At 58.9% G+C, this 15,711-nt stretch overlaps 1 protein-coding gene across 2 annotated transcripts in view; it reads right to left on the reverse strand.

Moving 5' to 3' along the window:
* The window catches only part of Adgrd1 (adhesion G protein-coupled receptor D1), a 98,642-nt gene that overhangs the window by 80,833 nt on the left and 2,098 nt on the right, over window positions 1-15,711 (reverse strand). Inside the window, exons 3-5 of one of the 2 annotated variants that reach the window (XM_004635955.2) lie at window positions 8,993-9,076; window positions 7,282-7,377; window positions 4,566-4,682 (exon numbers count right to left, since the gene is read on the reverse strand). In XM_004635955.2, the coding sequence (XP_004636012.1) occupies window positions 4,566-4,682; window positions 7,282-7,377; window positions 8,993-9,076 (297 nt within the window). The remainder of the gene's footprint in view (window positions 1-4,565; window positions 4,683-7,281; window positions 7,378-8,992; window positions 9,077-15,711) is intronic. The other variant, XM_023720630.1, reaches the window with a different exon arrangement.

Below are 15,711 nucleotides of genomic sequence, written 5' to 3' on the forward strand. Positions count from 1 at the left end.
CAGGGACACACGGACCCCAGGGACACACAGACAGCAGGGACACACGGACCCCAGGGACACACGGACCCCAGGGACACACAGACCCCCGGGACACACGGACCCCAGGGACATACAAATAGCAGGGACACACAGACCCCAGGGACACACAGACCCCAGGGACATACAGATAGCAGGGACACACGGACCCCAGGGACACACAGACCCCAGGGACATACAGATAGCAGGGACACATGGATCCCAGGGACACATGGATCCCAGGGACACACAGACAGCAGGGACACATGGACCCCAGGGACACACAGACCCCAGGGACACACAGACAGCAGGGACACACGGACCCCAGGGACACACAGACCCCAGGGACACGCGGACCCCAGGGACAAATAACAGGGACACACAGACCCCAGGGACACACAGACCCCAGGGACATACAGACAACAGGGACACACGGAACCCAGGGACACACAGACAGCAGGGACATGCAGACAGCAGGGACACACAGACACATGGACAGCAGGGACACACGTACACACAGATAGCAGAAACATACAACCCCCAGCAGACACACTGTTCCCATCCCATCTCTGGAGGTACTGGAGGACACCACCACTGTCCCCCCCCCCCTCAAAGGGGACACGGGGCCTTGTCCTCTCCTGCTGTCACTGTGGAAGATAACTAGAGCCATTGGGGCAATGGCTGCTGCCCTTGGCCTGGTGTGCTGAGGACCACAGAGCTGGCAATGGCAGCTGGCCCCCTGTGGCAGAGTGGTCACCATGTCCGAACCCACTGCCACAGGGCTAGGGAGCCTGTGGGTCTTGTGACTTTCAAGGAAAAGTCGCAAGTGTGAGTGTTTAAAGGACATTTTCTTACCTACAAAGGGCAGATATGAATTTTTAAACAGCCATTTAGAGCCCTGCAACAGCTGGGCTGGGGACAGAGAGCTGGGACAGGCGGGCACCAGGCAGAAGCATGGAAACAGGAGCCACCTGCACCGCAGCCTGCGGTGTGGGTTACATAGGCCCACCAGTGTCCAGCTGAGGTGGGGGTGGCGCGGCTCTGGCTCGTGGTCCACAAGGTCTCTGGGCTGGGATCCCATCTTCTAGCCTGCTGCCCCGCCACGCTGCCCCGCCACGCTGCACAAATGGCCCTTGGGGCTGGGTGGCAGCAAGTCGCAGTGTGGCTCGGCACAGCCCGGGCCTCTCTGGCCTCAGTTTCCTTCTGTAAGAGCACCCTGTGGGGGACCATGCACTGCATGTGGTATCCCAGGCCCTTGACTTGGCCAGGGGCTCGGTCGTGACTCCTGGGGCACTGCGGCGCCCACGCACCCCTCAGGGCCAGCCGTGGGAACGAGGCCTCGGGGGCTTCCAGGGCATCTACAGTGAGGGGAATTCTGAGAGGCCGTGCGGGAAGCTGCCCAGAGGACAGCAACGTGTCCAGTGTGCAGCGGGGACACCCAGTCCCTCAGAGAGACGTTAGCCTGCGTCGGAAGTGACTTCTGCAAGGGCAGGGGAGCCAGCCCCCGAGCCGCCTGTCTTTCCTCTCTCCGTCCTTTTAAGCCACATCCGGGTATGACCCATTTGTCCCATCGAATGGCCTTATGCGCACTAGTGCACCTGCAGATCAGACGCAGAGACGAAATCGAGCAAGAAAGTCATGCAGCGCTCTGTGCCTCGGGGCTGCAGTGGAGTCCCCAGACGTCAGTGCCCTCTTCCACTGTGCTTTATTTTATTGTGGGGAGAGCGCTCCGTGTGCCATCTGCCCCAGCACACCCAGCGTGTGTGCCTGGGGCACCTCCCACACTCACAAGACCGAGAGGCATGGGGCTCAGGCCACCACACACACCACACGCCAGGCGGGTCCTGGGGCTCTGGGGCGGAGGGTGTGGGGGCCCAGGCGTCCACGGTTAGAGCTCACACACGCCCAGCACCTGCAGGGGCTCAGGGCTCCCTGCCTGCTTCCCAAGCCACTCTCAAGCTCTCCAGCTGGGGACCCCACGAGACAGCAGCTCTTGAGGGACACGATCATCTCCTGAGGCCCAAGGTCAAGAACGGCTGCAGCTGAGCAGCCATCTTCTCACGGGTTCCTTCCTCAGGAGCTCCCTGGACAGCAGCTGGTGACCAGGAAAAGGCTCCCCAAGGGGCCGCATGCCGTCATCTCAGAGTAGGAGGAGGCGGCGCTGGAGGAGCCGGGGCACAGGGGAGAGGGTCTCTGTGGGAACCAGGGCCCTCCAGGGATGGCTCCTGAGGGAGCGTTCACGCCCCAACCTCAACTCCAAATCGTTCTTTAATGAAAACACACACAGCGACCATAGGAGTTAAGAAACAGAAAGGCAGGGCCTTGGCTGAGGGCTCCTTGTGCCCACATGCTGGCTTTCGTCAGAGCAACACCAAGAGCCTGTGTCCCCTCCCAGAAGCGCTCGGCACGTCCCGAAGGGCGAGCCGGGGCCTCGGGGAGCTCAGGCGCAGCCCCAGCACCTCCGAGTCGCCGCCACACTGTGAGATGCTTTCGCGCCATCAGAGCCTTCGAGCTTCCGCCTTCAGAGCTGCTGTGCCGGCTGCCTCAGCTGCACAACCGCTGTGAAAAGGCACCTCAGAGGAGCAGGCCTCTTAAGCCCTTCTGCAGCTGTGAGGGGCGGCCCTGCGCTTCACCTCAGCAAACAAACACCGGGCGGCTTTGTTCTCGTGGGCTCGGAAGTGCAAGCCGACTGAGGCCAGGGAAGCCCCAAGAGAGACATGGAGAGCCCAGTGCCCTACGTGCCTGCCCAGCGCCCCAGCGCCCCGACGCCCCACAGACGTGGACACGGAGAGGCACCGCCTGCAGCCCGGGCCTGCAGGGTCACTGCCCGGGCCAAGGCAGATTCGGTTCCCAGCCTTGGGCTCCATCCCACCAGGCTGTAAAGCAAGGAGACTCAGAGGCTGGTGAGCCTCGCACAGTGCCGGCCCACGAGGGGGCCCAGGCGAAGCCCGCGGTGCCTGCCACCACCAGAGAAGGGTGGGCAGCCCTGCACCCCCGAGCCATCGTGCTGCGGCCGCGCGTCTGAGGACGAGCGAGTTACTGCGGGCACACACGAGGTCAGGGCTCAGCGAAGGCGTGGGGGATACGGTGAGTCAGACCTCAGCAGCCGCTCTGGAGTGTCACCCCCGAGAGGCAGCCGCTGCTGTAGGAAGAAGAGAGGCACAAGGGTCACAAGCGCGGGGCTGGTGCCCATACAGCCCCTTGCGGAGCAGTCAGGGTGAGCCGGAGTCCTCGGGGGTCCGGTCTTCACACACCCCACAGGGGCTGCTTTCATTGGCTTGCTTTATATGTAAGAAACTTGACTCGAAGCTCAGAGCTGAGCAGGAGACCACAGAGAAAGCTGGCCACTAAACTCTGGGGGCCTTGTGGGGCCACAAGATGCTGTGTAGGGCCACACAAGGCACCCACGAGACTGCAGGGGCTCCGGGGACACTGGAAACCCTTGAACATTTGCTAGTTTCAGCCACAGCAGATAATTTAGTTTTGCCCTGCCACTTGCCAAGCCCAGCACAGCCAGAGACCAGAATGAGCTCGAAAGCCTCCCGCTCTCCCCTCGGCATCTGGAGAACCGGCCAGGGGGTCTCCCTTGGGCCCTGGGGCATCCCTCGCACTGGTCACTGCAGATGGCTCAGGGGTGCAGGGCTGCCCACCCTTCTCTGAGCCACGCCAGGGACCCGACTGCTCTCTGGCCTTCCAGCCACATTCCCCTGCCTGGGGCTTCTGGGGTTTGGACAGGGAAATCATCCCTGGGCTCCTGGACATTGTCACCCAGCTTCCACTCGGGTCTGCAGGCCCAGCTGCGGTTCTGATCTCAGACCCAGTCCCAGAGCTCCCAGCGGAACCTCCTGTGTGCGTCTGCCTCCTCTGTCCCTTATGGAGTAGAGCCCATCCCCCTCCGAGCCCACACGGCTGACCCACAGTCTTGAGGCTGTGGGAGTCCTGAGCCTCCACGTGCCCTCAGGAACTTCTCTCCCTCAGGAAACAGAGATTTGCATGCTGTCGAAAAGAGGAAACACTGCTGGCCTGAAAGTGCCCCGGTTGGTGGCAGCGAGCTGCTGCCCTCTCAGGCTGGCCTCATCAGAACCACTCGGAGACCCCGGGAGGGAGTAGAAGAGTCCGGTGTTTCTCCACTCAGGCCTGGTCTCCCCACAGTGTCAGCCAGAGCTGGCAGCCACAGCCACCAGCAGGGCTCACAGGCACAGGCCGCCCTGCCCGTGCCCCCGCCCCCCAGCCAGAAATAACACAGTGGGAGCCACACCCACATTTTCCTCCCCGCAGATGGCACAGCCAGTCCCAATCCCCGTGTGACACCGCCACGCCTGTTTTAGGAAAGGTTTTTCCCTTCCTTCACACGATTGAACCCACTGACCACGCAGCTCCGCAGGACGAGCCCTGGGCCAGAGCTCAGCACCTGTGTCCCCTCCCTGCTCAAACGTGGCAGTGTCATGCCTCCTGCAGCTCAGGAGCACTTCCGGGGCCCATCGCCCACCGGCCCGGAGCAGGTGGGCCCAACAACCACACAGGAAAGCCGAGACCCGGCCGTCACTCACCCGCATGGCCGCACCGCTCAGGGAGGCTGATGCAGGAGGTGCTGCTGTGCAGGAGCAGCGTCACCCCCTTCTTCTCCCAGAGGTAGATGCTCTTGTTGACCTTGGCTTCCATGAGGTCTGGGGGACAAAGACAGACCGTAGGCTGGGCCGGGGGGCACGGGTCTCAGGACAGCCACACAAGCTGCTGTCTACCAAAGCTCACGTTTATATTTAATGGTTGGTAACTAAATGACAGTGACCTTTATGTTTTAGTGCAGGATGATGCCGGCACGGTGTAGCGCCGGGGTCCCGCCGGTGGGACCCGTGTGTTCTTACAGGGTGACGTGTGACCTCCAAGTTTGTGGCCTGCCGTCCACCTCTTGGGCCGGGCTCCTCCCTAAACCCCCACTGAACTCTTCGGGAGCAGGTAGGCACACAGCTACGCCCACACCCTCTCTGCACAAGCCCCACCCCACTCACAGGAGGCCAGAGTGCAGAAGCCACCTCAGAGAGCGGAGGACCCAGACTCACACCCAGGGTCCTGAAGGACCCTCAACTGCTAGGACAGAGGCTACCAGCCCCGGGTAGAGCCACTGCCCTGCAGGCCAGCCACCAAGGGCCAGGGAGATGGACCACCGCCTCCATGGGGAACCTGTGACGCCCCAGGTGATGGCCGTTGGTGCTTGCTGGGGACATCAAGCTCAGCCGCCTCTGCTGCCTAGGCTCACAGGACACTACAGCCCTCCGGGGACAGCAGCTGCAGGTGATCAACTGGACATGTGCCACATCAGGCCTTCTAAGCCGCTGTCCCCAGGGTAGCCTCTGTTCAGTGTCCCTCCTGACTGTGTAAGGAGCTGCCCCACAAATAGGTTGGGTTTGCTGGCCAGAGCAATTGTAGAAGCTGCCCACCGGGGAGCCCCAGCCAGGTGACACGTTCTGCAAAGGCCCAGGTGAGCCCTGCAGCTCACAGCTGTCTACGCCCAGTGGCTGCAAGCCGGGCCTCTATGAGCCACCCACCTGGGAAGCAGGAAAGGAGCTGGCTCTGGAGTCCGTCCCTGTCCCCGTCCCCGTCCCCATCCCCATCCCCGTCCCCATCCCCGGAAGACAGCAAGCTATTCAAGCCCATGGGGGTGGGAGGAGGGGCTATCAGGCTGTCAGGCTCCTACGGCTTTTCAAATCCAGCTGCACAAGAAATGCTGATTCTGTTGTTTGTAAGAGACCAAGTTGTGCATGAGGTAGTTTTAAATCAGCTTTAATTTTGAATGCAAGAGCAAACCTTTCCTCCCCCAAAGAATGCAACCCCTTTAGAAATCCCATTTCCATGTAATTTTTGTTTTGTTTTGATTTTTTGAGATAAGGTCTCACTGTGTAGTCCAGGCTGGCCTTGAACTCACTTTGTCGCTCAGGCTAGCCTTGAACTCACAGTGATCCTCCTGCCTCAGCTTCCCGAGTACTGGGATTACAGGCGTGTGCCACCGTGCCTACCTAAAACATCCCACTTCTGTGTTTAGGACTGGTCTCGTCCCGTGGGGGTTCTGTTCTCCAGGCCCTAGGATGGTGGAGGAGACCCTGCGCCGCTTCGCACAGAACCCTGCATGGGTCTCAACACCCTGGCGCTTTTCTTCTACTTTTTCTTCTCTTTTCTGTTTTTTTTTTTTTTTTTTTTTTTTCAGTACTAGGGATGGATCCCAGGGCATCTGCACTGAGACACACCCTCAGCCCCTTTCCAATTTTTAATTTTTTGCTACATTTCATCACTTAAACTGATAATTAATTCCACACATTTCTCTCTTGATAAGACAAAAACAACGCCAGCTGGTCTCGGTTTGCTTCTCACTGTCTGTGGCCCTGTTCTCTGTTCTGCTGCCCCCACACTAGCCCTGATTCCCCGGCAGGTGTCCCTTCTCACTTGGACCGGCTCTCGCCAGAGTACTCTCTTTTGGGTCAGTTATTTTGGGCTTTTGTTTTCTTTTGCTGGGTCTTTATTTACCATTTTAAAAAGCATATATCTTTCATTAAAAAAATTATAATAATTATCTTCTTTCTCTTGGTTCCATCAAGACTTGGGAAAAAAATAATTTGTGGATGAATTGATTCTTATTGTACGGTGTTCTGAGCAGGGCAGTTTATTTTTAAAATCTGGGTAAGTTAGGTATTAGTCTTAGTTTGGTCTTAGATTATTTTCTTTATATGAAAACAGTTCTGGGCCAGGGAGACAGCTTGGCAGTCAAAGTACCTGCCTGGCAAACGCAAGGACCCAGGTTCAATCCCTGGTACTGCAAACCATGCTGGCCCGGGCCACTAAAACAAGGCGTAGTGTTACACTTCTGTAATCCCAGCACTGGGGAGGCTGAGACAGGAGGATCACTATGAGTCCAAACTGCATAGTGAGACCCTGTACAAAAGATTTTTTAGAAAATAAAAACAGTTCCTTCCACATCTTCATTAACTGGTCTTTTTTTGCTGGCAGTTTTTAATTCTAAGACAAGGTCTTGCTAAGTTGCCCAGGCCAGGCTTGTACTTGGGGTCCGCCTGCCTCAGCCTCCCGCGTGCTGGGATCACGGGTGTGCACCCCTGCGCCCAGCTCGTCCAGCCTGCCCTGCCTCTCTCTGCTGCGGGTCCTCGCCCACTGTCCATGTGTCTCAGGACCAGGACCGTGGAGTCCCGCAGAACCCAGCTCTAGGACTCACCACACGTCCAGACGGGACAACACAGAACACAGCAGACGCAAGCTCACCTACGGTTGCAGAGAGATTGGAGTAGGCAGAGTCGCTGGCGGGCACAAAGACGGAGGTGTGGGAGGGGAGCACAGTGAGGTTGAAAGCTGGAGACGCTGGGAATGACAAAGACAGAAGCGCACGGGTGAGTGAGCGGGAAGCGCGGGCCCGCCTGCCTCTCCACGCTGGCTGGTGGAGCCACAGCCCACTCCCTGCCCTCCTCCCAGCACACAGCAATGACACTGCCACCACTCCATGACTGTGAGTGGAAGCTGGGCACAAGGGCTGCTGGCCTCACGGGCGCCATCCAGACACTTTGTGAGAGGTAGGACACTGAGCTCAGCTTGGCCGCATCAAAACCACGTCACAGGGACAGGACAAAGACGCACGGAGACAACGGTGCGGGACTGTGACAACACTCAGCAGCACAGCGCGGCCACACACAAGGGCGGCACCTGTGACCCCCGACAGCGCGCGTAGCCAGGAGGCTGTCCCCGACCCGGACCTCACGGGCCTGGGGTCCGGCTGAGGCTGCCCACAGGGGACCAACCCTGAGACCCGGGGCCCCAGGGAAAGCAAGCAGGGCCCGACGCTCCAGGGTCCTGGGACACACTGGCACACTCAGCTTCACCAGACATGAACGTGTTCAGCAACAAATGGGAACTCAGTAACATCGTGTTATGTTTCAGGGAGAATTTCTCACAGGGAAAGGTGCTCAGAAAACTCCACGGGAACGAGCAGGCTCAGTCAGAAACAGAGGACTCAGGGAGGGAGCGGGAAGCAGGCAGCCGATTATCGGGGTGCTCGTCTGAAATGACACCTGCGGTCTTAGCTCCAGTCCCGCCTACAAGCTACCTCGACAACAGGTGGTGACCTGACTACCTGATGGTGGCGTGAAATTTCAGGCTCCAGGTAAGAGTACGTGAGCTGGAGGGACAGCGGGCTGCTTTACCCGACCAGCCACACACACGGGACGCCTGGGAGAACACGCCAGCCTGTAGCCTGCCAGCCAGGAGGAAGGAGGGTGACACTGTGTGGCTGAAGGCCAGCTCCCAGGACGCTGGCGGCCCTGACGCCAGCTCCGACGTTCTTCAGTTCTCAGATATTAGAGAAACACTGTAGAATCTCGGGCGGTGATCTCCAGCAGCTGATAAAACTACAGCAATGAGGGAAATGGGTATGTGTGTGTGTGCGCGCAACCCAACAGTGGTGCAGCCCACGCTGGCCTGACTTACGATGCCCACCAGGTGTGCGGCGCAATCAGGAGCAATAAGTCCAAGAGCAAGTCACGTGATGCCCCAACCTGCCAAACCTGAGCTTTCAGCGGAATCCTCCCTGGAGTGGGAGAAACGCGCTGGGAGTCCCAGAAGACTGGGGGTGAGGCAGAGACCGCTGCCGCTCTCCACGGGGCGGCCCTCAGGGTGCGGGTCCTGGCTGATGCGTGGGGCGGTGGCTGGAGCCCCAGCAGTCATCCCTGAGGTCAGCACGACTCGGGGCTGCCAGGCCGACTCGCACACAGCTGGGCTGCACACAGTGGGGCTATTCTGGGAGACCCTCTGGGGAGGCTTCGGGGAAGTGCCCAGCTGAGTCATATTTGGGATGCTAAATCCAGCCCTCCGAGCACAGCAGTCTCTAATGGTCTAGTGAAAGCCTGTGAGCTCGTCCTTAGCGGAAGCCACGCACCATCCATTCAGCTCCATCCCCATGGGGCCCGTCCCTCACCCACGTTACCTCCAGTCACATCCTGAAGTTCATGGATCCCGTCCACTCGCTCCAGCGGCCAGTAATGGGAAGCAGAGGCGAGGACCGCAAACCCTGGAGAGGAAGAGGAACAGTTCGACCCACTGAGGAGGAAGAGCTGAGGACAACAGCCGCCACTGCGCCCTGTGTGGACTGCGAGGTGTCACGGGACCACGGCCACGCTGAAGGCCACAGGACGCATGCAATGCCTGTGTCTCAGAGAAACCTTGCATTAGACATGGATAGTAGCCACGATGCCTGGGGTAGAAGGCTGAGAATGGGCCCATCGGGTGGAAAGATGCGAGAGTAACCGCTGTCCCAGCATTCCATCCTCTTAGCAGGATTATCGATGGAACTGGACAGCATAAAGACAGGGCGCTAACGTACCCAATCCACGCCCGACGCTGCTGGGGCGCCTCACAAACAACCGCATTTCACAGCAACAGTAACCTCTCAGGCCACAGAATCCCCCGCCCGTGAGCACAGGGCCACAGCGCCCCCATGGCACACGCAGGGCCAGCTGGGCACCACACACAGGGCAGCTGCATCCGCCTTGGGCCCCGCTGGACCTCCGTCTCCTGCATCCAGGGGCGACTCTTTGCCCATGCCCCGGTCGCCCTTCTGCCCAGCGCTTTCTCTCCTCCTCACTGGTCCCCACCTGACCTCCGTGATGGCGGCTGCGAGGTCCCCAGCTCTGTGGCCTCGGGTAACCTCCCTCCCCCGTGCCCGTGGGCAGCGCGAGTCCCCACCTTCACTGTGCCTACACCGCCCTCACCCAGCCTGCTCTTGGCTTGGTTCCACGGGACTGATTAACAGAGTGGAGAAAACATGAAGACATTCCCGACGACGGGTGTCACCATCTGCCCTGAGGGTCGGCCACGGCGGGAGGACAGCAGAGAGCGGGCAGCCCGTGCCTTTCATTGTAAAGGAAGCCTCCGGAGGAGATAATATGATGATTATTGTCAAATGATGTATGCCCGATACACAAAGTAAAAGCTGCTCCGCATGACAGAGAAAGTTAGCAAGGAGACCTAGACAAAGGGAACAAACAAAGCCCAGAGCTTTCCTGCATTTCCACAATAGTGTTTAAAAAAAAAAAAGCATAAAAGTTCTCTTTCTAAATGCAATCAAGGAAGAAAAAAAATTTAGAACAAAACAATAAGAACTGTACATGATTTTCATGAAGACAACAAAAAAACACAATACCAAGGATGTGAAGAACACTTCGAATAATTGCTCATCTCAACTTATTCTTGGAAAAGCAGCCTCATAAAATTTCAGTGCTCCTTTAATTAACCTAAATACAGCAGAGATTTTCTGTAACAGTGCTGAGATTTTTTGCGAGGGGACCCGCCTATGAAGCTTGGGTTCAACACAGCAAACATCACCAGGAGGACCCAGAGAGGGGACAGCGGGGGCACTGGGGCCGAGCTGCCGGGAGGAGACTCCAGCAGGGAGGGCACAAGTGTCCTCAGGAACATGGGGATTAGTTTAAAATAGAGGCACGTTTTAACTCAGAGAGGAACTATCTCAATGAAAATTACCGGAACTAGTTACTGGTTGGGAAAAAAACTAGTATCACTGTCTCCCTCGTGCACCACAGACATTTCCACATGGGTCAAAATGCAATAGCCTGGTGCAGTGGTACACGCCTACAACGCCAGGGCTCAGAAGCTGAGGAAGGAGAAGGTGGCAAAGTCAAGGCCAGCCTGGGCTGCATAGCAAGACGCCAGCTCCAGAAACGGTAACAGAAAAAGCATAATGCATAAATTCTCAAAAATCTGTGTACAGAAGGAAAAGGTAAGGTTTTTTTTTCCTGTCTTTTTCAGACAGGGTTTCACTGTATAGCCCAGGCTGGTCTCTGGTCTCAAAGCCACAAAATCCTCCTGCCTCAGCCTCCTGAGTGCTGGGAGTACAGGCATGCACCACTACGCCTGGCCTGAAAAAGACAAATTAAATCAAAGTAGAGGGTGACATTTACACAGCATGTGACAGAAACCTGCCCACTGCCTTGGATGCAGGAAGTTAGCTCTCCCAGGGGCTGAGGCAGTAGCTGCAAGGTGGAGCCCATGCCTACCCCGCCTGGGGCCCGGGCTTCCATCCGCAGCATCGCAACACACACACACACACACACACACACACACACACACACACACACACAATTTAAGAGGCGAAAACAGGATGTTCAGGCCGAGAGCACACGCAGCTCAGAGAAAAAGAAGCGCGCTGGCTCTTGAACACTTCGGTGAGGGCCAGCCTGGCCGGTGACTTCCAAACGCCTGGGCTGGGCTAGCCCTGCGGCTGGCCGGGGAGAGGGGTCAGGGCCGGAGGGCGGCCGCTGCCAAGGAGGGCACCTCTGGGTGCTGGAGAAGCGCATGTGGGCACCACCAACCCGCCTCCCCCGGAAAGGACGGCCGCTGTTCAAGTAAGACGGACGCTGGCCGGGCCTCCGCGTGCATTTGGCTGTGACAACACGCACAGCCGCCGCCCTGCAGACCCGTGCGCCCCGGCCGCTGCTCCTGCAAGGCGTCTCCCGCAGGGTCCAGGCGCCGGGCACAGAGCTCTGGGCGTGCGGCCTGTGGCCGTCCGCGGACAAGGGGCTGGGCAAGTGTGCTCTTCGCCCGCCCCGGAGCTCCACCCTGCCTAAGGGAGGATAAGTTTGAGTCAACTGTTGGAAAACGGATGCACTTGAGCCCAGAACGCTCAGCGAAATAAATGAGACACACAGCTCAACTACACCTCACACGGTCTCTCCCACGAGAAGCCCAAAGTGTGGACAACCGAAAGGTCGAAAGAGCAACAGACGCCAGGAAGCGGGGAGAAGACTAAGGGGACGGGGCTGGGGGAGGGACGCAGGCTCGGGAGGGCTGTGGCGCTGCCTCGCCGGGTCAGAGTGGCCACTGCAGCTCCAAGCACAATTTGTTGGTTTGTCTGTTTGTCTTCATACAGGGTCTCACTACACAGTTCAGACTCATAGTGACCCTCCTGGGCTCGGCCTCCCCAGCAGCTGGCGTCGCGGGCGTGTGCGACCACGCCCAGACTCTGTTGCCCGGTCAGCGCGGCCTGTGGTGCCAGGGATCGAGCCCCAGCCCTGCGCTGGCCTAAGCAGGTGCCCGATCGCTGAGCTGTCTCGCCAGCCCTGGCTTGCTCCTCGCCGCGGCACGGTGACTGCAGCGCCAACTGTGCTGCGTACTGGCTCAGAGAGTGTGGCAGAGTTTTTGCCCGAAGTGTTGGGGCGGAAACAGGTAGGCGGGGCCTGATTACACAGTGAATATCGGTGGTCCCCGAAACATCGCATGACACCCCACTAATGTTACACTGTCGGGGTGTAGCAGCTAAAAATTAACCTAATTTTTAAAAATGCAAGGTTAGAAAAATAGTGTGACCATGTGCAGAATAGGAGTCCAGGGCCAGGAGGAGGACGCGAGAGGAAGCAGGGCCCGTCGTGCGAGAGGCAGGGTTGGTCTTCCCGATCCATCCAGCTTGGGAGCGGGGGACCAGTCCCTTCAACAAACACTGTTATCTTCCTCCAGCAACAGTAGGCCAGAGTGCAGAGGGAAGGCAGCCCTCCCTCCCAGGGCCTCTCTTCTGGAGCCCTGGTTCCACTGCCAGCCAGCATCTGCCCCTACAGTGTCATCTGGCAATCTCGAGGCCCAGCCCGTGACAAAGCCAGCCCCAGGCAGAGGAGAAGCTGAGCACACCCTCGGCAGAGGCGAGACCAAGCCGTGTCCATCTTCCTGCATGAGGAGGGTAGGGTCGCTGTTCGACTCCCACCCACTGGTTGTATTCAACTGTAGAAAACCAGAAAAAGAGATGGCACCTGCACACAAAGGACAGCTGAGTCCCCTGAGCCATCGTACACGTGATGGCTGCTGGGGACAGACATCCCTGTCCTGTCTACAGAGTCACAGCCAGCCCCAGGCGGGCTGGTGGGGCACACGGGCTGCAGGCTGTGTGACCACAGCATGGAGTCAGGCCACGTGTAGTGTCACCGACCAGTGGCTGTGGCTGAAGTGTCACAACTCCAGAGGCAGCACCAGTGGATACACAGCAGCCAGAAGCCACAGGGCACCCACCCACCCGCGCAGCAGGACACAGCCGCCCACCAAGGGTGCTGGCTTCCGGCTAAGGGCTCTGTGCTCCCACCACATGAACTCCTTTTACAGCTGGAGGTGGAACCTGAGGCCTTGGGCATGCAGGGCCACGCTCACCCCCGTCTCGTTTCGTGTGTGTGTGAGAGTGTGTGTGTGTGCGCGTGCGCACACAGTGCTGCCACCAGAACCCAGCCGCGCCTGTGCCAGGTAAGCGCTCACCTCTGAGCTGCACGCTGGCCCCCCATCTGCCCCTTTCCGAGAAGCCAGAGATTCTTACGCTTTCAATCCGAGACTACCCCCACCTGTCAGGTGGGCTGCTTCTTAAATTAAAATTTGCATGGTGCCCACGAGGTACACGAGACGCAGTCGGGTGCCCCGGGAGCAAAGCACCCCAGCCTCAGAGGCGTCCGAAGGAGAGAGCCCCATCCTTCCACTAGAGGACAGCCCGCATCACGAAGCCGACAGGGACGTCCCGTCAGTCACGCCGGCACGTCTGTGCCCACAGAGGGGGAGAGAGTCTCCCAAGCCACCAGCCAGGGAGGCAGAGGAGGAGAGAGAGGAAGGCAGAGCAGGGGGAAAGAGAAAGGGAGGGCGGGGCAGAGTCCCAGGCTGCAGCCAGTCCTCCGTGTTTACAGCTGTAGTGATTCAGTGTGTGTGTGTGTGTGTGTGTGTGTGTGTGTGTGTGTGCGTGTGTCTGTCTGTGTCTGTCTGTCTGTGTCTCCCTGCACAAGAGAGACAGACAGGCAGACAGGGACAGAGATTCCTAAAACTGAAGCCCCAATCCTCCCCTTCCCGTCCTTCCCCGCTCCTCCTCTCACACATCCCTGGGGCCAGCCCGCTTCTCAGATTTGCCCAGGACGAGCCTGCTGAGCCCCCGTGCGCCCCCGCTCAGCTCCCCTGCTCCTCCTCGGGTCTCGGCCTCAGCCACCTGGAGCTTGGCTGCTCGCTCCTCCCCCCCCTTCTGCGCTTCCTTTTCTGGCTTTCCTGTGTGGGCCTTGCGCGCAGGCCTTCCCACTGAGCTACACCCTGGACCTTTTTGATTTTTTATTTTGAGACACACTCTTGCTTGACAAGTTGCTAAACTGCCCAGGCTGAACTTGAACTTGTAACCCTCCTGCCTCGGCCTCCCAGCACACTGGGATTGCAGCCGTGCACCACGGCACCCTGCCCGCCCCCCCTTCTGGTCCGGGTGCAGCTCCCAGGTGCCGGCCCCTCGCCCCCGTGGCTGTCCCACACCCACACACTGCCCTGCTCCTTCGTCCTGGCAGCCAGGCTCCCTGGAGCACTTGGTCAGTGTGTCTGTCTGCTTCTGTGTTGGCCTCTTTGCCACGGGAAGGGAACATTGGCCATTCTCTCGTGTCTCCTCCATCAAACAAATTGTATTTTCGGCATTTGAAATCTCTCAAATTTCCAATGCTATCAATTAAAAATGACCTTGGAGGCAGCCGGGCTGACTGTGTGCAGGGTTGGAGGGCAGGCCATGAGGACGCACACCAATCTCGGCGCCCAGAGACACCTCCATCGGCCGACTTTCCATCTGCTTTTAAGATTTCCACTGTGAATACATTTTGCTTCTTGCCCGGGGAAGATGGAGCAGACTGTCCCTGCTGTGACCGGGTGGTTCCGGCCCTCCCTGCTCACCATGTGGCACTGCATAACACAGAGCTGTAATTACTATAATTATCTGCTTTGGCTCTTGGTCTTCTAAAAATAGGGCCATGGTGCTGCCCTGACCTCCTAGAAATGGACTGGACTCGTGGCTCCGTGGACACGGGACGGGCCCCTAGGTAGGGCAGGCGCCACCTCCAGAAGGCACATTGACAGGCTTCTGCGAAGCGCCCCACAGCTCCCAGCGGGGGTCAGCTCGGATTTGGGTTAATCGGCCTCATGACTGCACGGTTGTCGGGGGAGATGGGCCGATGGGTGGGAGCCTGCGCTCCCTGTGTCAGGGACCGGCCCGCCAGGCCCGGGCCCCCCTGCAGTGCGGGCTGGGGTGCGCTGGCCTCCAGCCTGCCTTCAGCAGTGGTTTCCAGATTACAGGCAAACACAGACATGCAGGTGCCGACTAGCTCGTTTGCTCGGAGGTGATTTTCCAAACTGAACACTTATCTACCCGGGAGAAGGAAGGACCCAGCAGGCCTCTGGTTACCTGGCCAGTGTGGACAGACACTAGGCCCCCACAAACACCAGCACCACAGTTGCCCACATCAGCTGCCGTATGGACTCAGTTTCCCAGGCTGTGCCCGAGCCAATGCGGCCTGCACCACCTGCTGAGTACCTTCTGGGCTCAGCCAAGGCCTGGGACGGGCAGGTAGGAGCACAGGGGGAGCTCCGTGATTCCTTTCTAAAACTAGAGTTTGGGTGGCTGTGGTGAGCAGGGACCCAGCTGTCCTGGGAGCCACGCCGAAGCCCAGGCCCTTGGGTGGGGCCACCTCCCTGGCCTGGCCTGAGCAGCCAGATGTCAGGGACCTCGTGTCCACGTGGCTCCCTCACACATCTGATCAGCTCTGTGATGGTGTGCAGCTCACTGCCCCAAAGAACATGCCTGGCACCTGCAGTGAGGGCCGCAGACACCCTTCCCGCCTGGCACCCGTGGTGAGGGCCACGGACACCCTT

This window comes from Octodon degus, unplaced genomic scaffold (assembly GCF_000260255.1).
Source record: "Octodon degus isolate 3935 unplaced genomic scaffold, OctDeg1.0 scaffold00076, whole genome shotgun sequence".
Classification (NCBI taxonomy): Eukaryota; Metazoa; Chordata; class Mammalia; order Rodentia; family Octodontidae; genus Octodon; species Octodon degus.